This window comes from Oncorhynchus keta, chromosome 15 (assembly GCF_023373465.1).
Source record: "Oncorhynchus keta strain PuntledgeMale-10-30-2019 chromosome 15, Oket_V2, whole genome shotgun sequence".
Classification (NCBI taxonomy): domain Eukaryota; kingdom Metazoa; phylum Chordata; class Actinopteri; order Salmoniformes; family Salmonidae; genus Oncorhynchus; species Oncorhynchus keta.
The window spans coordinates 24,622,141-24,648,351 of record NC_068435.1 but is presented as its reverse complement, the minus strand read 5'-3'; the positions used below and the strand labels follow the sequence as shown (position 1 = coordinate 24,648,351).

At 41.7% G+C, this 26,211-nt stretch overlaps 1 protein-coding gene across 14 annotated transcripts in view; it reads left to right on the top strand.

Moving 5' to 3' along the window:
* The window catches only part of LOC118394644 (tenascin-N-like), a 38,435-nt gene extending 13,391 nt beyond the window's left edge, over window positions 1-25,044 (top strand). For 2 of the 14 annotated variants that reach the window (XM_052463730.1, XM_052463731.1), the window contains 17 exons: window positions 3,004-3,267; window positions 4,081-4,263; window positions 4,538-4,627; window positions 10,765-11,028; window positions 12,313-12,576; window positions 13,490-13,753; window positions 14,745-15,008; window positions 15,923-16,186; window positions 17,287-17,550; window positions 18,366-18,629; window positions 18,985-19,115; window positions 21,374-21,512; window positions 21,803-21,954; window positions 22,108-22,204; window positions 22,426-22,590; window positions 22,880-23,043; window positions 24,241-25,044. In XM_052463730.1, coding sequence (XP_052319690.1) covers window positions 3,004-3,267; window positions 4,081-4,263; window positions 4,538-4,627; window positions 10,765-11,028; window positions 12,313-12,576; window positions 13,490-13,753; window positions 14,745-15,008; window positions 15,923-16,186; window positions 17,287-17,550; window positions 18,366-18,629; window positions 18,985-19,115; window positions 21,374-21,512; window positions 21,803-21,954; window positions 22,108-22,204; window positions 22,426-22,590; window positions 22,880-23,043; window positions 24,241-24,366 — 3,359 coding nt within the window. In that variant the 3' untranslated portion in view covers window positions 24,367-25,044. The remainder of the gene's footprint in view (window positions 1-3,003; window positions 3,268-4,080; window positions 4,264-4,537; window positions 4,628-10,764; window positions 11,029-12,312; window positions 12,577-13,489; window positions 13,754-14,744; window positions 15,009-15,922; window positions 16,187-17,286; window positions 17,551-18,365; window positions 18,630-18,984; window positions 19,116-21,373; window positions 21,513-21,802; window positions 21,955-22,107; window positions 22,205-22,425; window positions 22,591-22,879; window positions 23,044-24,240) is intronic. The other 12 variants (XM_052463735.1, XM_052463736.1, XM_052463732.1 and 9 more) reach the window with 12 other exon arrangements.
* Window positions 25,045-26,211: the final 1,167 nt, after the last annotated feature.

The window sequence follows — 26,211 nt, the reverse complement described above, 5'->3', positions numbered from 1 at the left end:
CAACAAGTCAGCACCTCAGGAGTAAATGTCAGTTGGCTTTTCATAGCCGATCATTAAGAGTATCTCTACCGCTCCTGCTGTCTCTAGAGAGTAGAAAACAGCAGGTCTGGGACAGGTAGCACGTCCGGTGAACAGGTCAGGATTCCATAGCCGCAGGCAGAGCAGTTGAAACTGGAGCAGCAGCACGGCCAGGTGGACTGGGGACAGCAAGTAGTCATCATGCCAGGTAGTCCTGAGGCATGGTCCTAGGGCTCTGGTCCTCCGAGAGAGAGTGAGAAAGAGAGAAAGAGAGAATTAGAGAGAGCATACTTAAATTCACACAGGACACCGGATAAGACAGGAGAAGTACTCCAGATATAACAGACTGACCCTAGCCCCCCGACACATAAACTACTGCAGCATAAATACTGGAGGCTGAGACAGGAGGGGTCAGGAGACACTGTGGCCCCATCGATGATACCCCCCGGACAGGGCCAAACAGGCAGGATGTAACCCCACCCACTTTGCCAAAGCACAGCTCCCACACCACTAGAGGGGTATCTTCAAACACCAACTTACCATCCTGAGACAAGGCCGAATATAGCCCACAAAGATCTCCGCCACGGCTCAACCCAAGGGGGGGGCGCCAACACATACAGGAAAGATCACGTTAGTGACTCAACCCACTCAAGAGACCAAGTCTGCGTCTCTCACATGGGTAGGCAGACCATTCCATAAAAATGGAGCTCTATAGGAGAAAGCCCTGCCTCCAGCTGTTTGCTTAGAAATTCTAGGGACAATTAGGAGGCCTGCGTCTTGTGACCGTAGCGTACACGTAGGTATGTACGGCAGGACCAAATCGGAAAGATAGGTAGGAGCAAGCCCATGTAATGCTTTGTAGGTTAGAAGTAAAACCTTGAAATCAGCCCTAGCCTTAACAGGAAGCCAGTGTCGGGAGGCTAGCACTTATATGTCTAGTCAGGATTCTAGCAGCCGTATTTAGCACTAACTGAAGGTTATTTAGTGCTTTATCCGGGTAGCCGGAAAGTAGAGCATTGTAGAGCTATTGCAATCACTGAGATTCAGATTTTCAAGCAGTGCCGCAAGAGATATTTGGAGTTATAGCAAGTTTCATATAGGAACTGTTGATTTAACTCCAACAACAATGGGGACATGTGAAGGGGAAAGAGGGAGGCTATGTGAGTTTATGAGTTGGATTTGGAGGACAAATATTATGAGTATGGGACAAAAGCTATAGTATACTGAGTCATTTTCTGTTTTGTGTGGAGGAGTGCATTTGAAGCTACGCTATATGGTAAATAGGGATCTTTTCCACAAACATTGGCTTTTTAGAGTCCAGAAAATGATCAGACCTTGAGGTGTACTATCATTAATTCTATTTCCCTTTAGCAACAACTTAAAGCAATGCTAACCTCTATAACTCACTACTATGATTGTGTCTGGGATCAGAATGTGGGCCTTTGGAGATTTGGGGTGTTTATTTAATGATAAAGAACTTAGACACACATTTCAAATAAATCACCAAGAGAAAACCTGAAGGGTTTTATTGAGGGTGTATTTTATTCTCCCCACAAAAGACCTTGGATGATTTCTGTGGATTTCTAAATGCAAGATCACAGCCATACAGATGCTGCATGTGGATTTGGTCTGTTTTCCATGTACACTTCCTGAGTTGGCCCATAATGCTCTTTCCACCATGGCAGACTCAGTAAAGACAGGACCTTATATGAATCACTGAAAAGTGGGATCACTCACAGACAAATGGCAGTTACAAGCAGACTTGTTCATTCACATTTTTGCTTCACATTTCAGAATCACATTACATTCTCAAACGGGTGGTCTTGAATATTATTTGCATTGTAATGATGTGTGGTCACAGCACAACATGGAAACAGCTTCCCCACTTGTTTCTCATATTAATTATGACATAGAGAACACTGGGCAGCACACGTTCAGACCACTTGGTGAAAAGCTTATTTACAGTTTTCTCCAAATGTTTTTAACAGAAAACAGATTTTTCCTTGGTTCAGAACCTGCCACTGTAGATTTATGCTTCCCTTCTTTATGAAGTCCAAACATAATTTCTGTTAGGATATTAATTTTCTTTGTCCAAATATGCTTCCCCCATTAACAATTCCGTCAGGACACACATTTCCCTTCCTTTAGCTTTTTACAAATCTCTAGATGTTAATTTATTCGTCCCTCTGGCCTTTCTGAAATATTATTTAAGTGCAAAATTGTTACTGGCGGTGGCTTTAGAAAATGTCAGGAACAGGCATAATAACTGCCTCTGTATGAAAAGGCCCCTGCTGAAGAGAAAGCTTCCTGCCTTCATCATGTGGAGCAATGTCCAAACCTGCTGTTCATTCTTTCCTGGTAAATGTGGTCTCCTGAGCACCCATTTCATATTTCCCCCAATGTACAGTTACGCTTTTTCTGCGCATGAATTCCTCAAATTCACCACCTTAGGTCACCTGTGCATTTCCCTGTACCCGCAGGAATATCTTGGCGTGGAAAGTTTGCTCCGTACACTGTTGACTGGCCGTCTCCCAGGCTTACTTTCATGTTATTGAAACATTCCCCTATAGTCTCTGATTCGCCAGACCATATTTTCCACCATCTTAATTGAAGGATCCTGGCTAGATATAACACTGTAACCACAGAAAAGCAATATATTTTCACCAATTTCCATCTCAGGTTTTTGAAAAACCACTAAAAGTTAAAAATGTTATTTTCCTTAAACCAGATATGTTATTTCTGTCAGAGTAACATCGAGTGAAGTGTGAAAAGAGTGAAAAAGAGAGAAAGCAATAACATAGCGACCTTAATACAATAGCTTCTGATCTCTTCAAGAGGGTTTGATCTCTTGGCATAACAGCTGACGTTTTGAACTGACAGGCCACCAGGTTTATCCTGGTTGGGGTTACCCCTTGAATTCATGAAAATAACATAGACAGAGTTTTGAGCTGTCCCTTAACCAACCATACCTATGTTCCCCCTTAGTGTTTAGCCCTAACGGCCTGCGTCTGGTCAGGATGACTGATGTCTCGCTGCTGGTAGAGTGGCAGGCGGTGACAGCAGCAGAGTACTACGTCTTGGCCTGGCACCCTGAGGGCAACGAGGCAGAGCTGGAGCGGGTCACCGTTCCCAACACAGACACCTCCTACCTGATCACCGGTCTTAGGCCGGGGGTCACCTACATAGTGCAGGTGTACGCTGTCATCAAGGAGATCCAGAGCGAGGGGGACAGGATAGAGGCGACCACAGGTAAAGATGTGAAGTGAACCACAGTATGTTTCTCACAGCATTGATTTGTACTTTGTCCTTTTCTCTCACAAGTGCAGCTGCTTTCGTTTGTAGTAAGTGATTCTGGATGCCAATTTTAATTTTCTGTCATGACATATAATTCACTGTGTACCGTATGTACAGTTGACCCAAATAACCCTGAAGTCTGTTTGTACTAAACTATTCACTTAGTGATAGTTTGTTTACCATTAGGTTAAAGGTAATTACACTAGGCAGCCTAATTACAAGGAAATTAAGTTGTGGACACATTTTATGGAAATGAGGCTAGTTCACAGATGTGGCGAAGACAGGAACTGAGCACAGAGCCTTGGGCTGTGGGAAACATCTCAGTGCATGACATTCCTCTCTGGGCATGAGAAAAGGCCTGATCATCTGGCTATGACGAAGACTCTAGCCACACAAGACGCTTTAACTTCAAAACATTATCCCTTCCAAATGGTTTCAATCTTTTTCCCCCCTGAGAAAGAACATTTAAAGGACATTAGTCAGCCCCTTTCTGGTATTTAATTAGTTTTTCCTGTCCTTTAATGGGCTCGTATGCAAGATCACGTACAGGAAGAGCCTCACAGGAAACATGCTGTGGTTCTGTACTTCAGTTATGACACTCTTTGGTACCCTAATGGGCCTGTATTATAACTTGTCCCCAATCAAACCATATAACGAATAGATCATTATTGTGACATGAATGATTGTCAGCTTCGGTGTTGTATAAATACAATGGTTAAGTGTCACTATTTTGACATATTCTAATGAGACCATGTTGAACCTACACAGTGGTGTCTGGTATTGATGGTATCAGGGTATTGGGCCAGACTGAGGACTCTATCCAGGTGGACTGGCAGAACCCTGCAGCACCTCTGGACCACTTCAGACTAACCCATGCTAACCCTGACGGGCAGGAGGAGGAGCAGCTCGTACCTATGAATGCAGAGGCCAGGACCACCAACACCATCGTAGGTACGTCATTTAAACAAGGAGAACACTGTCTGGAATATTTTAAAATACAATAGTACGTCATATTTTAAAACTGTTTCCTGTGTAACCGTCTGTTTTAATGTTCTCCACCTCCCCACACTCATAACCCTTTGAGCATTCACAGATCATCCATTTTGTTTTCTATGTACATAAATGGCTATAATCATTGAACAGTGTTCAAATGTATTGTGGTAGATTAAGAACCTTGAACCACTGTGAGGTTTTGCAGCTTACTTTCTCTGTATGTGTTATACAGGACTGCAACCTGGCACTGAGTACCTCATCACAGTGCAAGGCATCAAAGGCACCATCGAGGGGAAAGCCTCCTTCGTCACCGGGGTCACAGGTGAATGCTGCTGATTCTAGACAACACGGGATATCTGGGGGTTTCAGGGAGTGGGGAGACACTATGGCTGTGTCCCAAATGGCACCCTGTTTCATGTATAGAATAGCCCTATGGGACCTGGTCAGAAACAAGTGCACATCATAGGGAATAGGGTGCCATTTGGGACACGGATACCATATCCAACATCAGCCTGCTGTAACCACCCTCTGTAGCCCATTGGACCATAGTCTAACTCTAAATCCTTCCCAACTCTACTGTGGGAACAGCGGACAGGCACAGAATGTGCTATAAAGCATAGAATGATAACATACAGTACTGTACCCTGATATTAGTTCTTACTATAACAGACGATGATAATAGAATAATGAACGTGGTCAGGAATACTAATAATTATGGCTGGTGATTATGGGTCAGAAATGACAGTCTAATAATTATGGCTAGTGATTATGGGTCAGAAATGACAGTCTAATAATTATGGCTAGTGATTATGGGTCAGAAATGACAGTCTAATAATTATGGCTAGTGATTATGGGTCAGAAAGGACAGTCTAATAATTATGGCTAGTGATTATGGGTCAGAAATTACAGTCTAATAATTATGGCTAGTGATTATGGGTCAGAAATGACAGTCTAATAATTATGGCTAGTGATTATGGGTCAGAAATGACAGTCTAATAATTATGGCTAGTGATTATGGGTCAGAAATGACAGTCTAATAATTATGGCTAGTGATTATGGGTCAGAAATGACAGTCTAATAATTATGGCTAGTGATTATGGGTCAGAAATGACAGTCTAATAATTATGGCTAGTGATTATGGGTCAGAAATGACAGTCTAATAATTATGACTAGTGATTATGGGTCAGAAATGACAGTCTAATAATTATGGCTAGTGATTATGGGTCAGAAATGACAGTCTAATAATTATGGCTAGTGATTATGGGTCAGAAATGACAGTCTAATAATTATGGCTAGTGATTATGGGTCAGAAATGACAGTCTAATAATTATGGCTAGTGATTATGGGTCAGAAATGACAGTCTAATAATTATGGCTCGTGATTATGGGTCAGAAATGACAGTCTAATAATTATGGCTAGTGATTATGGGTCAGAAATGACAGTCTAATAATTATGGCTAGTGATTATGGGTCAGAAATGACAGTCTAATAATTATGGCTAGTGATTATGGGTCAGAAATGACAGTCTAATAATTATGGCTCGTGATTATGGGTCAGAAATGACAGTCTAATAATTATGGCTAGTGATTATGGGTCAGAAATGACAGTCTAATAATTATGGCTAGTGATTATGGGTCAGAAATGACAGTCTAATCATTTGGACAGGTTCTAATAATTGAGGTAAGAGTGGTTTGCGCAAGAATGGAAGAGGCACGTGGAAGGGGGAAAAAGTAAGGAACTTGTCTGTTGACCCTGCATTAAAGACCAAAATTGGTTAAAGAAAATTGTGTTAAATAAAAAAGGATACCAGTTTAACTTAACGGCCAAAAAATTGGCAGCTGTGCAGTATTGATTGTAAAATAGTTAGGAAGAGATTTTTAATGTACCGATTCCATGGCACATGGTTTATGAACTGACACACAAAACAACGCCAGATTAAAGACGTATCATTTAAAAAATACATGTATTATACACAATTCTTGCAACCACTAGAATATTATAAATATGGGGGATACAACCATCACAGCTCTGCAGATTTTGCTGCGAAGAGACCGAATCATTCGATAATTTGTTTTGGTACTGTTCATATGTAGCTTTTTGGTAGCAGATTCAGGAATGACCGAATAATTGCAACATTTACCTGGAGCTAACTCTGCAGATAGCACTACTGGGGGATTTTAAAAGCCATCGTCAATCGATCAATAACATAATAATACTTTTAGCAAAAATGTTTATCTTTAATTTATAATCTGTTGAAACTATGAGAATAGAAAGGTTCAGAAGTTTTGTGAAACATCACAGCACAGTTGACACATTTTTGGCAAATAGAAATAAATCACATTACAGTATGGAAGCCTCAATTATAGGAGCATTTTCCTCTCCTCTCAGCAAGTTATACATTACAGAATGTTCTCTCACACAAGTGGCCGGTCCTCCACTTACAAGAGAGGAAAAGGGGTTTTCAATACCTCTCTCTTTTAGGACAGACTCAGTATTTATTTACTATAAAAATTGCAGCTAGAGTGCATTACACACACATATAGTATTTGATACACTGCCGATTTAGCAGGTTTTCCTACTTACAAAGCATGTAGAGGTCTGTAATTTTTTATCATAGGTACACTTCAACTCATTGTATGATTTTTAAGTAATTAATTTGCATTTTATTGCATGACATAAGTATTTGATCACCTACCAACCAGTAAAAAATCCAGCTCTCACAGACCTGTTAGTTTTTCTTTAAGAAACCCTCCTGTTCTCCACTCATTACCTGTATTAACTGCACCCGTTTGAACTCGTTACCTGTATAAAAGACACCTGCCCACACACTCAATCAAACAGACTCCAACCTCTCCACAATGGCCAAGACCAGAGAGCTGTGTAAGGACATCAGGGTTAAAATTGTAGACCTGCACAAGGCTGGGATGGGTTACAGGACAATAGGCAAGCAGCTTGGTGAGAAGGCAACAACTGTTGGCGCAATTATTAGAAAATGGAAGAAGTTCAAGATGAGGGTCAATCACCCTTGGTCTGGGGCTCCATGCAAGATCTCACCTTGTGGGGCATCAATGATCATGAGGAAGGTGAGGGATCAGCCCAGAACTACACGGCAGGACCTGGTCAATGACCTGAAGAGAGCTGGGACCACAGTCTCAAAGAACCATTAGTAACACACCATGCCATCATGGATTAAAATCCTGCAGCGCACGCAAGGTCCCCCTGCTCAAGCCAGCGCATGTCCAGGCCCGTCTGAAGTTTGCCAATGACCATCTGGATGATCCAGAGGAGGAATGGGAGAAGGTCATGTGGTCTGATGAGACAAAAATAGAGCTTTTTGGTCTAAACTCAACTCGCCGTGTTTGGAGGATGAGGATGAGTACAACCCCAAGAACACCATGCCAACCGTAAAGCATGGAGGTGGAAACATCATTCTTTGGGGATGCTTTTCTACACCGTATTGAGGGGAGGATGGATGAGGCCATGTATTGTGAGATCTTGGCCAACAACCTCTTTCCTTCAGTAAGAGCATTGAAGATGGATCGTGGCTGGGTCTTCCAGCACGACAATGACCCGAAACACACAGCCAGGGCAACTAAGTAAGAAGCATCTCAAGGTCCTGGAGTGGCCTAGCCAGTCTCCAGACCTGAATCCAATAGAAATTCTTTGGAGGGAGCTGAAAGTCCTTATTGCCCAGCGACAGCCCCGAAACCTGAAGGATCTGGAGAAGGTCTGCAGGGAGGAGTGGGTCAAAAGCCCTGCTGCAGTTCTAAGTTCTGCTTTTCTGATGTATCAAATACTTATGTCATGCAATAAAATGCAAATTAATCACTTAAAAATCATACAATGTGATTTTCTAGATTTTTGTTTTAGATTCCGTCTCTCACAGTTGAAGTGTACCTATGATAAAAATGACAGACCTCTACATGCTTTGTAAGTAGGAAAACCTGCAAAATCGGCAGTGTATCAAATACTTGTTTGCCCCACTGTGTGTGTGTATATATATATATATATATATATATATATATATATATATATATATATATGCCATTTATCAGACATTTTTATCCAAAGCAACTTACAGTCATGCGTGCATGCATTTTAAGCATGCAAATACTATCATGCCATTTTATTCAATGGCTACAAAGGGCTCTCTCTTCTCCTGTGTGGTCAACATAAATCCTTATTTCATAGACAATGAAACAGTGGAGTACAGTGCTAGACCTTGACACGTTTCCCAGGGCGCAGTAAGGAGACATGAATTATAGCGAGCTATTACAGCATCTGAACAAGCCAAAATCGATTGAATCGCTACCTGTCATAGTGACCTGCCAGAGGATTGTAAGGCTAATAAACACAACATAGTAGTCTGCTGGTGTTACCTAATCAGATTCAATCAAGTTTACACAGGAGCGGTCGTATAACCAGAAGCAGCTGCATAGCTAGGTGAAAACCAGGGAATGTGTTTAGCCATCATGCTATATGGTCCCTGGACTCGAAGGTCCTGTGGAGCTGTGGAGTACAGCCGGGCTGCAGTTGGTACGTACAATAAGTGGAGGCGGACTCTGGCGCCCTTAGTCCTTATTCTTCAGAGTTATTCTGAGGTGCTGAAGTTACTAATCTCTTCTTCCCCTAATAAACCTCTTCAGAAATAGTTATGAGCTGCTAATTTCAGTGTGGGTGGACTTTAGGTCTATACATACCTGTACATAACCCTGTACACTGCTGTTAAGAAAAATGGCACCCTTTTGATAGGGCCAGGACGATACCAATTAGCGATACTCGTTAGTATCGTGGCAAGGAAACAAAACACGAAGCAGATTAAATCCTTTAGGAAAACAGTCCTAATGTAGGAAACAAACATAATTATGTTGTCAACCAGATTCACATGTATTTATTTTCCAAGCTACAGTATTTATTTTATTTTATTTGACCTTTATTTAACCAGGTAGGCTAGTTGAGAACAAGTTCTCATTTGCAACTGCGACCTGGCCAAGATAAAGCGTAGCAATTCGACACATACAAAAACACAGTTACACATGGAATAAACAAAACATACAGTCAATAGTACAGTAGAACAAAAGAAAACAAAAAGTCCATATACAGTGAGTGCAAATTAGGTAAGTTAAGGAAATAAATAGGCCACGGTGGCGAAGTATAGCACGCAATATTTTACATACCAAAGAGTTTGATCTGCTCCGGGTTTTCATTTTCGCCATGGAAAGAATATTGCGATACTGGTATCGTCCGGCCCTACCTTCTGACGCAGCTCTCCCTTGGGCTCCTCGAGCACTCAACTTTCTGCCGTCACTGCCCGTTTAAGTAAGACTATCGTGTAAATGCAGCTCGTTCCCCAGGCGGTAAGGCCTGTAAGGAGGCCTATGATGGAATAGCTGTTTTCCACATGGTAAACCACAACCAGTGTTTTGTAGTCTTCCACTCAGCCACTGTGGCGGCAGAACCTTGAGCTAACCCAATCCGTCATACGCCACGGCCTCACCAGGCTGTCTTCAGCCTCTCCCACGGAAATAAAACACCTACCAAAGTGCTGATCTGTTCAAGCATGAACAACCATGCATTGGAGAGGATGATAAAGCTGTAGCATATGTGTCTGTCTGCATTTTTGTTTGATAAGTAAGAAAGATATTTCTGACAAGTGCTCCCTTTTGCAGGGAAATTAAGGTCTCAGCTTGGGACAACAGAGAAAAGGCTTAACTCATACACTGTACACATGCTTTTCTCATTTCTACTGCTACTTTGTTAATTAACTTGTTGGCATTGTCTTGCGACTAATCTCTTTGAGCTTGACGAGCAATGTACCCACATACAGTGGCAAAAAGACAACAGCTAAACCCTATATGTGGCTCCCATTCCCAGAACTTTGTCTTTGGATGCATCATGAATCAGTTTTCATGATGCGGATAGTGCGGTGACATAGAGCTGACCTTGGCGGAGTCATGGAGGAAAAGCCCAATGATGATTTCTTTTACATGTTTTCTCACTTCCTCTCTTCCTCTCTCTCTCTCTCTCTCTCTCTCTCTCTCTCTCTCTCTCTCTCTCTCTCTCTCTCTCTCTCTCTCTCGATGTCACGCTTTCCTTACTCCAGCGACCACCATATAACTGCAACCCCATTCCCCTCACTCATCCTGCTCTGCTCTGTGCTCCGGTCTGGATCCCCCCCTGTCAGTGCGCTCACATCCGCCATATTTCTTCTCTGTCCTCTCATACCTTAAGCCCACTGACCTCCTCCTGAGGATGAGAAAGAGCCTGTCTGTGTTCCTCATCCAGCCTGCTACTAGGACCTCTGTCTGCCCATAATAATTTATTTTTCCTCATTTGAATGACCGACTTGAAAAAAAGTCAATGCTTCAATTATGTTTTATAAACCATATGAGTGTCCATGTGGAAAATAATTACGCTTTACACAGCATCTCGCCTGCCTCCATCCTCATTATATCAACAGATCTTGACGCTCCTACGAACCTCTTGACCAAAGAAGTGACAGAGGACACTGCTACCGTGGAATGGCAGAAGGTACAGGCAGAGATCGACGGCTACGTGATCAGCTACAGCTCTGCTGAGGGCTCCAGTGGGGAAATCCCTGTGGGGGCAGACAGCAGCTCCTACAGGCTGACTGGGCTGAGGCCTGGAGTCATCTACACAGTCTACATCTGGGCTGTCAAGGGCTCCCGGGTCAGCAGGAAGAGCTCCACAGAAGCTGAGACAGGTAAACTGTTGTGACTCTGATAGCATAATAATTAAACAATTAAATAATTTAATAGCGATCACGTTGTTTTTGTTTCCGTTCTAGAAATAGTCTTAAGTGACGTCTGTCTTTATGTTTTGATTCTGATGGCTTATGGATGAATAGGAGAGATCTTCTCATCCTATGCTTTCTGTAGGTCCTTTGACAATCCTTTTCTTTTGGGCTATTGTGGATAGTTCTTCGGGCTGTATTTTCACTTTTTAAAGGATGGACTTTACACAATGGCAACATGGTAAAAAAAAACAACAACTGTTAGGCAGACTTTCACCCTCCGATCTTTTGTGCATATTTCTCTTCCTCACATCTTTGCCAAGAGGGACACTCTCACTCAGACCTGTACTGGGAAGCTATTTTAAGTAATTCGGGTAGATACTTCTTTTGACATGAGTTTAGCTTAGCCTAGCATTGTGGAACATGTTTGTGAGAAAGTTTTGGCGACAACAGAGGATATTTAACTCAAAGGGAACTAGCAAGTATTTATTTTTCTCATTTAATTATCAAGTGCAATACCAGATGACGCCTGCTGTCAGGAAATAGAGGCTATAGAAAAGCGCTGCGTAGTAAATGCCCTCTTGGCTCTCACATCGCAGACATATCATCACCCAGTGCTACTGTACTTTCTAAATCAATGTATGTTTTCTCCCCCACAATCCCATTGATACCCAAAGTGAACAATACGCTACATTAGGTTGTAGGTGACGTGGCGTTGTCTGGCCTTCAGGGACTGTTGGTGTGGGACATTGTGTTAATGGAAGCCTATAGCTGCCTAGTTATGGACACCTGTTTCAGTGAGAAAACGACTGAAACAGACATAGTACACTAACCTGTCCCATAAGTCAAATAACGGGATTCCACATGAATACAAACATCCAAGAGGGGTGAAATACAGGCACGACCACGTCGGCAGGCAGCGCTCCCCCTGTTTCCTCTGCTGACTGGTTCGGGGTAGGTTGGGGCAGGGTAGGATTTCTGGATCAGCGAACGTATATGAACTGTGATACCGGACTGTGGGAAGCTTTCTGCTCTCAAACAAGAGGCTAAATTGAGTCTAAAGTGGACACTGATATTTGATTTAAAAATGTCTGAAAATGTATTGGCGAAAGCCAAAAGCCGACACGCGTTGGTTTTACTTTGAAAAAGAAAGAAAGTAACATAATCCCGAACACATATAGCCTTTAGTGCCTGATACTTACATAGTATATACTGAAACTAATTACCTACTTACTTATACTGATACCTTTTCAGATCTGGATGCTCCTGCTAACCTGTTGACCAGAGAAGTGACAGAGGACACAACGACAGTAACATGGGAAAAAGTCCAAGCTGAAATTGACAGCTATGTGATCAGCTACAGCTCTGCTGAGGGCTCCAGTGGGGAGATCCCTGTGGGGGCAGACAGCAGCTCCTACAGGCTGACTGGGCTGAGGCCTGGAGTCATCTACACAGTCTACATCTGGGCTGTCAAGGGCTCCCGGGTCAGCAGGAAGAGCTCCACAGAAGCTGAGACAGGTCACAAACTTGTCTTGTAATTTAAAGGGTCAAAAAAACATGTGGATATCACAGGGGGCTGCTGAGGGGAGGACGGCTTATAATAACGTCTGGAGTGGAGTGAATAGACTGGCATCAAACACATGGAAATCATGAGTTTGATGTATTTGATACCATTGCAGTGATTCCGCTCCAGCCATTACCACAAGCCTGTCCTCCCCAATTAAGGTGTCACCAACCTCCTGTGGTGGATATGGCAGTTACTTAGAATAGGACACATTTGTAATAGATCTGGGACTATAAAAAGGAGTGTGTACCACAACAAATTATCACTCAAACTTGTTTCACTCGTCCTTAGTCATAGCTCAACTGACCATCACAGATAATTGTGTTTTCAAACAATATGTTATACATAAAGGGACATTCCACTCCAAAATGTAGGTTTGTCAGATGCTTTTTAGACATAAAAAGAATGTCAAGATGAGTCCACATCCCACGCCATTGGTTGCGTAGATCCAGCAAGTTAAATTCCTTAACCCCAAATGAAAAGATAAGATAAGCACTGCAAAGCTGGAAATGACATGGTGCTTATCTTTCCTAGTCATTTAGAGGTTTGGCATATAGCTAGAATTACAAAACTGATGGCCTGGGATGGGAACTTATCTCAACAGAAGACCACTTTTGAGGTCTAAAAACACAAGACAAAATCTGATTTTGGAGAATAATTCCTCAAATATAAGACTGTAAATTGTATGCAAAATACTTGTGATACTTCGAAACAAATCTTTACTAGAGAAATATTTTGCCTGTCACAAAGTCATTTTTTTTGCACTTGTGAAAATGTGCAACATAACATTATTTCTCCTAGAGGGATAAAAAATAACAGCATGGAACACTAATATGATATTTGACCCATTTACTAATGTCTCTCCAGATCTGGATGCTCCTACTAACCTCTTGACCAGAGAAGTGACCGAGAATACAGCCGATGTGTCGTGGGACAGACCTCTAGGGGACATCGACGGCTACATGATCAGCTACAGCTCTGCTGAGGGCTCCAGTGGGGAGATTCCTGTGGGGGCAGACAGCAGCTCCTACAGGCTGACTGGGCTGAGGCCTGGAGTCATCTACACAGTCGACATCTGGGCTGTCAAGGGATCCAGGGTCAGCAGGAAGAGCTCCGCTATAGCTGAGACAGGTCACTAAGTAGTCTCATACTTTTTGAGTGTGAGGGGTGAGATCCCACACACTGTTGAGATGTTAGTTTAGGGTTTGTCTTTGTTCAAGTTTCCATACGTGTAGGTAGGTCGGACTGAGGTCTGAGTAGACAGTTCAGAGCTTCTGCTCCTTTTTATAACCTGTAGGGAACACAATATATGGTCTATACTTGTCATGTAGGTTTGTTTCTTATGGGTGGCACAAATTGGGATATGGGGAAGTGGAATGTGCAGGGTATATGCAAATGAAATACTGTATTATAATATTTAAGTTATAATGCCAGAGAAGCCGATGTTTGGAGGATATATTACCACGGGTGTTGTTAGGCCTAAGTCGAAGTCGTGTAATACTATAGTAATTACTTTAGTGTTTTTGCGGACTGTAGTGTTTTATTGACATTACTGTAGTATTTACTGTAGTTTTGTGGTGTGTAGTATACCCTATTATTTACTACATTATTCTCCAAAATTATATAGTAAGTACTACAAATGACCAAGGGATACTACATTGTGTAGTATAATATGCTACAGTATATTACAGTTCACTACAGAATTCCATTGTATATAATGTAGTATTCTATAGTAAACTGTAGTATTTGTTCATGTCCAACTACATGCCTAAATTCAAAATTAATGAAAAAGAAAATAACTGTCTAAATTCATAATTTAAGATAGTGACTATATTTTCATTCTTTTGGGATTTGGGATGAGGGCACATGGCTAGATCTACATAACAGATGGCAAGGCACATGGACTTATATATCAATATTAGACCATTTATTCGGCCTGAAAACCTCTGACAAACTTTTATTTTGGTGTGTAGTCTGTTCCTTTTAAGTCTCTCTTATACAATTTCAGTGATTTACAGCTCTCTCAGGTATAGCAGGTCTTGATACAGTAAGTCAATTAAATGTCACAATCTTCATGACATGACACAGAAGAGCATTAACCCTTATATCAATGGTTCTCCAGATCTGGATGCTCCTACTAACCTCTTGACCAGAGAAGTGACCGAGGACACAGCCGATGTGTCGTGGGACAGACCTTTAGCGGACATCGACGGCTACGTGATCAGCTACAGCTCTGCTGAGGGCTCCAGTGGGGAGATCCCTGTGGGGGCAGACAGCAGCTCCTACAGGCTGACTGGGCTGAGGCCTGGAGTCATCTACACAGTCTACATCTGGGCTGTCAAGGGCTCCAGGGTCAGCAGGAAGAGCTCCACTGTAGCTGAAACAGGTCACTAACTAGTCTCATACTTTTTGAGTGTGAGGAGTGAGATCCCACACACTGTAGAGATGTTAATGAGTCATCTTTGTTCAAGTTTCCATAACCTGTAGGTAGGTAGGACTGAGGTCTGAACAGACAGTTTACAGCTTCTGCTCCTTTTTATAACCTGTAGGGAACACAATATACAGGTATGGTCTATACTTGTCATGTAGGTTTGTTACTTATGGGTGACACAAATTGGGATATGGGGGACTGGAATGGGCAATGTATTTGCAAATGCAATACTGTAATTTAATATACTATATTAATTACTTTAGTGTTTTTGCGGAGTGTAGTGTTTTATTGACATTACTGTAGTATTTACTGTAGTTTTGCAGTCTGTAATATACTGTTGTATTTACTATATTATTCTACAATATACTACAGAATTATATAGTAAATACCACACATGACTGAGGGATACTACATTGTGTAGTACAATATACTACAGTATACTACAGAATTATATAGTAAGTAATGTAGTATTCTATAGGAAACTGTAGTATTTGTTCATGTTCAACTATGTGCCTAAATTCCAAATGAATGGAAAATAAAAACTGTCTAAATTCATAATTTAAGATAGTGCCTACATTTTACATTATTTTGGGATTTGGGATGATGGCACATTGGTACAGTAGATCTACACAACAAATGGCAAGGCACATGGACTTATATCAATATTAAACCATTTATGAGGCCTGATAATCTCTGACAAACTTTGATTTTGATGTGTGAACTGACCCTTTAAAATCTCTCTTACACAATTACAGTGATTTACAGCTCTCTCAGGTACATCAGGTCTTGATACAGGAAATAATTTAAATGTCACAAACTTCATGACATGACACAGAAGAGCATTAACCCTTATATCAATGGTTCTCCAGATCTGGATGCTCCTACTAACCTCTTGACCAGAGAAGTGACCGAGGACACAGCCGATGTGTCGTGGGACAGACCTTTAGCGGACATTGACGGCTACATGATCAGCTACAGCTCTGCTGAGGGCTCCAGTGGGGAGATCCCTGTGGGGGCAGACAGCAGCTCCTACAGGCTGACTGGGCTGAGGCCTGGAGTCATCTACACAGTCTACATCTGGGCTGTCAAGGGCTCCAGGGTCAGCAGGAAGAGCTCCGCTGTAGCTGAGACAGGTCACTAACGAGTCTCATACTTTTTGAGTGTGAGGAGTGAGATCCCACACACTGTTGAGATGTTAGTTTAGGGTTTGTCTTTGTTCAAGTTTCCATACCTGTAGGTAGGTCGGACTGAGGTCTGAACAGACAGTTTACAGCTTCTGCTCCTTTTTATAACCTGTAGGGAACACAATATATGGTCTATACTTGTCATGTAGGTTTGTCACTTATGTGTGGCACAAATTGGGATATGTGAATGGGCAGGGTATATGCAAATGAAATAATGTAGTATAATATTAAAGCCAACGTGCGTCTACACCTGCATTGCTTGCTGTTTGGGGTTTTAGGCTGGGTTTCTGTACAGCCCTTTGAGATATCAGCTGATGTAAGAAGGGCTATATAAATACATTTGATTTGATTTGATAAGGCCCGAGAAGCCGGTGTTTGGAGGATATAGTGCCACGGGTGTTGTTTGGCCTAAGTCGAAGTCGTATAATACTATAGTAATTACTTTAGTGTTTTTGCGGACTGTAGTGTTTTATTGACATTACTGTAGTATTTACTGTAGTTTTGTGGCATGTAGTATACTGTATTATTTACTATATTATTGTAAAAAATGATATAGTAAGTACTACAAATGACCAAGGGATACTACATTGTGTAGTATAATATACTACAGTATACTACAGTTTACATCAGAATTCCATTGTATATAATGTAGTATTCTACAGTAAACTTTAGTATTTGTTCATGTCCAACTATGTGCCTAAATCCCAAATGAATGGAAAAGAAAATAACTGTACATTTATAATTTAAGATAGTGCCTATATTTAGCATTCTTTTTGGATTTGGGATGAGTGCACATGGCTAGATCTACACAACAATTGCAAGGCACATGGACTTAAATATCAATATTAGACAATTTATTTGGCCTGAAAACCTCTGACAAACTTTGATTTTGGTGTATGAAATGTCCCTTTAAAATCTCTCTTATACAATGAGAGTGATTTACAGCTCTCTTATGTACAGCAGGTCTTGAAACAGTAAATTAATTAAATGTCACAACCTTCATGACATGACACAGAAGAGCATTAACCCTTATATCAATGGTTCTCCAGATCTGGATGCTCCTACTAACCTCTTGACCAGAGAAGTGGCCGAGGATACAGCTGATGTGTCATGGGACAGACCTCTAGCGGACATCGACGGCTACATGATCAGCTACAGCTCTGTTGAGGGCTCCAGTGGGGAGATCCCTGTGGGGGCAGACAGCAGCTCCTACAGGCTGACTGGGCTGAGGCCTGGAGTCATCTACACAGTCTACATCTGGGCTGTCAAGGGCTCCCGGGTCAGCAGGAAGAGCTCCACTGTAGCTGAAACAGGTCACTTACTAGTCTCATACTTTTTGAGTGTGAGGAGTGAGATCCCACACACTGTAGAGATGTTAATGAGTCATCTTTGTTCAAGTTTCCATAACCTGTAGGTAGGTAGGACTGAGGTCTGAACAGACAGTTTACAGCTTCTGCTCCTTTTTATAACCTGTAGAGAACACAATATATGGTCTATACTTGTCATGTGGGTTTGCTACTTATGGGTGACACAAATTGGGATATGGGGGACTGGAATGGGCAATGTATTTACAAATGCAATACTGTAATTTAATATACTATATTAATTATTTTAGTGTTTTTGCGGAGTGTAGTGTTTTATTGACATTACTGTAGTATTTACTGTAGTTTTGCAGTCTGTAATATACTGTTGTATTTACTATATTATTTTACAATATACTACAGAATTATATAGTAAGTACCACACATGACCGAGGGTACTCCATTGTGTAGTACAATATACTGCAGTATACTACAGAATTCTATAGTAAGTAATGTAGTATTCTATAGGAAACTGTAGTATTTGTTCATGTTCAACTATGTGCCTAAATCCCAAATGAATAGAAAAGAAAAACTGCCCTAATTCATAATTTAAGATAGTGCATACATTTTACATTATTTTGGGATTTGGGATGATGGCAAATGGGTACAGTAGATCTACACAACAAATGGCAAGGCACATGGACTTATATCAATATTAAACCATTTATGAGGCCTGATAATCTCTGACAAACTTTGATATTGGTGTGTAAACTGACTTCATGACATGACACAGAAGAGCATTAACCCTTATATCAATGGTTCTCCAGATCTGGATGCTCCTACTAACCTCTTGACCAGAGAAGTGACCGAGGATACAGCCGATGTGTCGTGGGACAGACCTCTAGCGGACATCGACGGCTACATGATCAGCTACAGCTCTGCTGAGGGCTCCAGTGGGGAGATCCCTGTGGGGGCAGACAGCAGCTCCTACAGGCTGACTGGGCTGAGGCCTGGAGTCATCTACACAGTCTACATTTGGGCTGTCAAGGGCTCCCGGGTCAGCAGGAAGAGCTCCACACCAGCTGAGACAGGTTATCTATTTGCCCTGGGGCTCCAGTCGACAGCCAAGTCTTTTCATGATAATTCCACGCATTCATTGTCCAATGAGGCAGATAGTCATTACTGAACAGGAGCTTATCTTGTGGAGGCATAATCATTGAGGAGCTGCAGGTTCCTCCACTCTTACTGGAATGCTGGTCAACTCTGACTAACAGTTCAAGGATCTGCTCATTATGTGAGACATATACAGTGACCTTTTTTGGAGAATAGAGATGGAGGAATGAAAGGCATGATAAATTATACAGAATCTTATTCAATGACTGCAACTGAACATATTCCCGTTTTCATTTGACTGAAATGCTTATGTTTTGGATCTTCTCTTCATAGAAATTGATTCGCCTAAGAACCTAAAAGCGTCAGATGTTAAGCTGGACGCTGCGACCCTGACCTGGACTGCTCCCTTAGCCAGAATCGATGGCTACATCCTCACATTCAGAGCTGAGGATGGCACATTGAAGGTACTTTGATTCTCACATGGTTCACCCTCTAGTAGTTGTAAACAGTGATGTATCCAATGTTATGACATCTGTGCATAGCTATATAAATCTATTATCATTGTCAGTTATATTTTTTTATCTTTTAGTATTGGCGATCACAATGACCTTTCATCCTTTTGCTATTTGGTATTTTATTAGGATCCCCAGTAGCTATTGCGAAATCAGCAGCTACTCTTCCTGGAGACCACACAAAACATGAAACATGACATAATACAGAACATTAATAAACAAAAAACAGCTCAAGGACAGAACTACATACATTTAAAAACCGGCACACATAACCTACATATCAATACATACACACAATATTTAGGTCAAATAGGGGAGAGGCGTTGAGCGGTGAGGTGTTGCTTTAACTGTTTTTTTTAACAATGTTTACTGTTCATTTGAGCAATATGAGATGGGAGTTCCATGCAGCACTTGACCATGTGGCTGGACAATAATCAAGATAAGACAAAACTAGAGCCCACAGGATATACTTTCTGGAGTGTGGTGTCAGAGAAGCAGAGCATCTCTTTATAATGGACATGCCTCTTCCCATCTGTACAACCATTGAATCTATGTGTTTTGACCATGACAGTTTAGTCTCCTCAACTTGTTCAACAGCCACACCATGCATTACCAGATCCAGCTGAGGTCTAGAGCTTATGGAATCATTTTTACCAAATACAATGCTCTTAGTTTTAGAGATGTTCAATACCAGTTTATTACTGGCCAGCCATTCCAAAACTGACTGCAACTCCTTAAGGGTTTCAGTGACTTAGCTGTGGTTGCTGACATGTACAGTGCCTTCGGAAAGTATTCAGACCCCTTTTTTGTTTGTTAGGTTACAGCCTTATTTTAAAATTGATTAAAATGTTTTTTCCCTCATCAATCTACACACGATACCCCATAAAGACAACGCATGCACAGGTTTTTAGACATTTTAGCCAATTTATTCAAAATAAAACAACTGAAATATTACATTTACATAAGTATTCAGACCTTTTACTCAGTATTTTGTTGAAGCACCTTTGGCAGCGATTACAGACGTGAGTCTTCCTGGCTATGACGCGACAAGCTTGGCACACCTGTATTTAGGAAGTTTCTCCCATTCATTTCTGCAGATCCTCTCAAGGCGCTATCAGGTTCTCTTCATCTCTTCAGAGATGTTCGACTAGGTTCAAGTCCGGTCTCCGATTGGGTCACTCAAGGACATTCAGACATGTCCTGAAGCCACTCTTGCATTGTCTTGGCTTTGTGCTTAGGGTCGTTGTCCGGTTGGAAGGTGAACCTTCGCCCCAGTCTGAGGTTCTGAGTGCTCTGGAGCAGGTTTTCATTAAGGAATTTTCTGCACTTTGCTCCATTGATCTTTTCCTTGATTCTGACTAGTCTTCCAGTCCCTGCCTTTGAAAAACATCCCCACAGCATGATGCTGCCACCACCATGCTTACCCATAGGGATGGTGCCAGGTTTCCTCCAGATGTGACGCTTGGCATTCAGGCCAAAGAGTTCAATCTTGGTTTCATCAGACCTGTTCTGAAAGTCTTTAGGTGCCTTTTGGCAAAGTCCAAGCGAGCTGTCATGTGCCTTTTATTGAGGAGTAGCTTCCGACTGGGTTCTTGGTCACCTCCCTGACCAAATTGAGGCCAAATTGTGCGGGGCACCGCATTGCTGTGCGTCTGCCACATTTTGTAACAATGCGGTGTGCTCTGTAGAGTTCTGCATTGACATGATTGGTTGAAGGTAGGTGAGGGCGGGAGGTCCTGTATAAACACGAACTCACTTCCATGACAATTTACGTAACAACAGCTCTGCTCTGCTCCGTGAAGCGCAAGAAGTATGAATAACCTGACTTCTGCAGAGGCCGTATTACAATGAAGACTTAGGATTGACCATGCAGCGCCTTTTATGAGACAGAGCGGCGCTGTTTCACTCGCTTAGATCTTTTATCTGAGATTGATGTCTTTCTGTCAGCACGCATCTCCGGCAAATAAATGATCTATATTTTAAGGGCAAGGAGGTACTGTAGGGTGGACCAGGCCCCCTAAGGCCCGTCCATAACACCGGGCCTGATTTTATACAAGGTGTGCATCTTGTGCAAAAAAGAAATACTGTGTATATACCCCTGACCTCTAGTAGCAAAATATTGTAAAATCAACATAAATGGTCTTGAATTCTGTGTCAGTGACTCTTCTTTGTCCCAGCCAAGGATTATAATTCCTCTGTGTTCTGAATAGACTTTTGAGAAGAAGCTGAGGGAAGGAGAGAGCAGGTTTGCCATGTCAGGCCTGGAGATGGGAAAGAACTATATTGTTACCCTCCTCGCTTACAGAGGAGCAAAGAAGAGCAGAGTGATAGAGACCACATTCAAAACAGGTATGATGTGCCCTCTATGAACTTCCTCCCTAGACCAAACTAGTCTGATTTATTCACATGTCAGTGTGGAGACGTTTGCATTTCACTAAGCTCTTGTGCTATTAATGTAGTGTAATTAGTAATGTCTCATTCCTTTCTCATCTTTTAATTGGTCACATTGGTTAATTGGACAGCCAACCTTCTGGTCAATTTGTTTATTGCTTTATCAGAGTAAATTAGTTAACACAACTTACTTTTTCCCCCCTGAAAATGAAAGCTTACTGACATCACTGTACTTGTACCTTTAACAGTGGGTTTGTTGCACCCGTTCCCCATGGACTGTACTCAGATTAAGACGAATGGTAACATGGCAAGTGGAATCTACACGATTTATATCAACAGTGATCGCACCAAGCCCATGGACGTGTACTGTGACATGGACACTGATGGCGGTGGATGGGTGGTATGGTCAAGCTAACGTACATTAGGATTCATGTTATTGATGGCTGAAAGAAAAACATGTCAGGATAGATTGAACATTACTCTCATCAATATAAACTGTCAATCAACTCTGTGTGTGAGCAGAGACTGAGATCTACGGTACATCACTCCACAGGTGTTACAAAGACGCAACAATGGACAGATGGACTTCATGAAGCGCTGGAGACAGTACATGGCCGGCTTTGGGAACATGACTGATGAGTTCTGGCTCGGTTAGTACTGTAAAGGCATCCTTTTAATCTCTTGTATCTAAATAGGACTGTTATGTCCCTAGTAGTTCCTCTCATGGAATTGAAATTTGATGATGCTGATGATGATGAAGATGATGCTGCTGCTCTGATGATGATGATGATGACGACCACAACGATGGTGATGATGACAACCACGATGATGAAGTAAATCATCATCACAATTCTGTTACTCTCACCCATAGGTCTGGACAATATCTATGAGCTGACCAATACTCCTACCCAGTATGAGTTGCGAGTGGACCTGGGAGTGGGTTCAGAGAAGGCCTATGCCGTCTATGACAACTTCAAGATAGCCCCGGCAAAGCAGAAGTTCAAGCTGACCATCGGCAAATACAGAGGAACAGCAGGTGGACCAGCTCTTTGTATCTTTCTAACAATTTGTTAAAGCATACATGCATAAATACTCTACACAATACACACCACACAAACCCAAGGCTCCAACCAACAAACATACCTATTATCACACAATACCTTGAATACCTTGAATACCTTCTATTTTTACAATGGTTTGCTAAAAATACATAAAAGCTGGCAGTTTGACGTCTACCTGCCATTTAGGGGTCTTTTACTACTGTCCTTCTCTGACTTGGATTGCGTACAACAATTCTGTGAATGTGGTATATGATTGTTTTCCAGGTGATGCCATGAACTACCATCAAGGTCGCCCTTTCTCTACTGTTGACAATGACAATGACATTGCTCTTGGTAACTGCGCCCTGACTCATCGTGGCGCTTGGTGGTACAAGAACTGTCACCTTGCCAACCTGAACGGCAAATTCGGAGACAACAGACACAGCATGGTAAGGAGTGTTCTTATTTCTTATTTCTTATTCTCGTGTGTTATTGTTTTGTAGTACTACGTTGATATTGATTACTGCGGTGTTGGATTTAGAGCTGGCAAGAAAGGCATTTCACTGTACATTCAAAACTTGAAACTTGAAGTGTGCTCTTTAGTATTTTGGATCTAGTGGGAGATTGTTCCAGCAGATGGCAGTAATAGAATAATATAGAATCTATGGGGGCTGTACATGAGCGTCCTGTAGGGGCTTTCCAATCTTAGTTTGAAATGGCTATGTCCTACATCTATGAACTATTTATTTTTCTTCTCAAAAAGCCTTATAAATAGCAGGGGCTAATAGATAACTTTCATTCTCAGAAAGTCTAACAAGAACTGTTGTTGTCTCACAAGAACTGTTTGTTTGTGTCTCTGCAAAGAAGAATGTTGGTAGAAAATGGAAGGGTATCATTTTGTCCTGTCACATTATACCATGTTTCTCTTAATAATATGTTTAATAATTTTACGTCTGTCTTGGTGTAGGCAACACAAACAGAGTTAATAGAAGTTTGCAAAGTGGATAAATCCATCCGTTTACCTAATGTTGATAGATTTAAAATAGTTCCAAAATGCTCATCAGCATGTGTCAGTCAGTATCATGAAACAACTGCCTGACTGGCTAATCTAATGTGTGGCTGTGCCTCTCTTTACCGGAGACTGGATTTATATCATGCCTATAACATCCATTTTTATTCCACCTTTATTTAACCAAGTAGGCCAGTTGAGAACAAGTTCTCATTTACATCTGAGACCTGGCCAAGTGCGACACAAACAACATACAAAAACACAGAGTTACACATGGAATAAACAAGTGTACAGTCAATAACACAATAGAAAAAAAGAAAGTATATATACAGTGTGTGCAAATGGCATGAGGAGGAAGGAAATAAATAGGCCACAGTAGCGAAGTAATTACAATTTGGTCCCATATACAACCCTCTGTGTAAAGGGCTCCACATGGAACTCAATAGGGTTCTACCTGGATCCAAAAAGGGTTCTTCAAATGGTTCTCCTATTGGAACAGCCAAAGAACCCTTTTAGGTTCTAGAAAACCACTTTTTTCCCCCTAAGAGTGTAGACCTATTAAAGACTGAAGCAGAATGAAAAACTGCCTGACTGTGTAATCTAATGTGTTGTCATGTGTCCCCCTAACCTCTACCAGGGTGTGAACTGGGAGCCATGGAAAGGCCACCTCATGTCTCTTGATTTCACTGAGATGAAGATCCGGCCAGTGGGCGCCGCCAGGAAGAGGAGGTCACTTAGCAGCAGAACAGCTCCCAGAAAATAGTCCCGCTCACTAACTAAAATATTCAATGGGAACCTCATTACAAACCAGGCAGAGTAGCTAGAGCCTCAACTCTATCACAGGATTACTGTATAACTTACCTCTGTAACGTATCACATGACTGTCTTTATTATGAATAGAGGTCCCCTTTGTGATAGCAAATTCATCAGGGACCCCCTCATAATCAGAACACAACTCGAGTGAGATAAAAATAGCATTCAAGGAGTTTTACTATGACTTCCGCAGTGCATGGCCAGACGAACCAAGTCTCAGGCCCTGGAAAGGAATGTTAAACATCATTTTAAAAATGTATATTGTTTGACTTTTTTTTTATCTGGCCACGGACCCCTTGTGGACCCCACTTTAAGAATCCCTGAGCTAGATGACCCATTGACACCATGTTTTTAGAATAGTTATACCGCTCTTGTTCACATTCATAACATAGCATAGACCCTGACCCTCTCTTCTAAGGTTTGGTCCCCTGCCTACCCAGCCTACTCTGTGTTAGCTAGACATCACATTTCAGATGTCATGCATAGGAAATAGAATGGATGATATGCTCCTGTGCTTGTAAGATTGTATTTTCAAATGTGTATTGTAGTTGTTGTATTATATTCATGCCACACATTCTCAGAGAAATAAAGTCCCCTCAAAAAAGTTGCTTTGTAGCTCTAGCATCTACAGTATTGCCTGCAGTGTGTGAGATTGTTATTTGAATGGGACATGGCTTTGCAAAGTTATCAAATAGATGTATTTGAGATTAACCAAGAAATTTGATTCATACTTGAATGCTACATGCTCACTCAAATTCTAAGAAGAGAAACAAAGTGGAATATATTTGATTTCATTAGATTTTTTCCATGTGCAGTTGCTCTCTTCCCCCCCTAAAAAAGGTTTGACTTGCTTTTTACCATTCATGTCACGTTGTGACATAACTGCAGGGTTAACCCGATCTTCATACAGGATATTTGAAAATGGTCCCCATTTATCTCAATTTCGAATTGACTACTATGGTTTATTCTTTGTCAGACACAGTCTAGGGTAGCCTACACTTGAGTCATGTATCATCTACCACAAATTAAGCGCAGCAAGTTCAGACAGGGAACCTGAGTATTGGCTCCGGTGATGCATCAGCTGACATCGCACCAGTCATATTCTACAAACACATTCTACGAGCTGACAAGGTAAAAATCTGTTGTTCTGCCCCTGAGCAAGGCAGTTAACCCACTGTTCCCCAGGCGCCGATGACATGGATGTTGATTAAGGCAGCCTCCAGCACCTCTCTGATTCAGAGTGGTTGGGTTAAATGCGGAAGACACATTTCAGTTGAATGCATTCAGTTATACAACTGACTAGGTATCCTTATATTAATTCATTCTCCGCAGCCTCTACTGCTGTTGGTCGTTCGATACCATGCGGTTGCATTTTCTGGTGAGCGCTGGTGTTCTTGGTGACATGCTAATGTTGTAACAGGCATACTCACCATGTATGTCTGTGTTCTGCTAGCTAGATCATTCTTTGCTTATGCTCTGTCACCAGTGGTGACTCGTCATTTAGAGCCTCACCTGTTTTGAGCCATATCTGTAATTCTGGCATCCATTCATGTGACATATCCGTTTAGCAAACAATGTGAAAAAAAAGATCCTTGACTTAATAAAGCAGCATGCAAACTTGGTCTATTTCTTTGAGTAAGGCAGCTCCAAAATGCAGCTGTTTCGGCCTGGCGCAGTGCTTTCTGTGGTGGAGGGGCAGCCAGCAAAAGCACAGAGCATAGGGGTTGTTCATCTTCTCTGGTTGCGCCATGATTGGCTCAGGATTCTGTCACTCATGGGGACACGACATCACAGC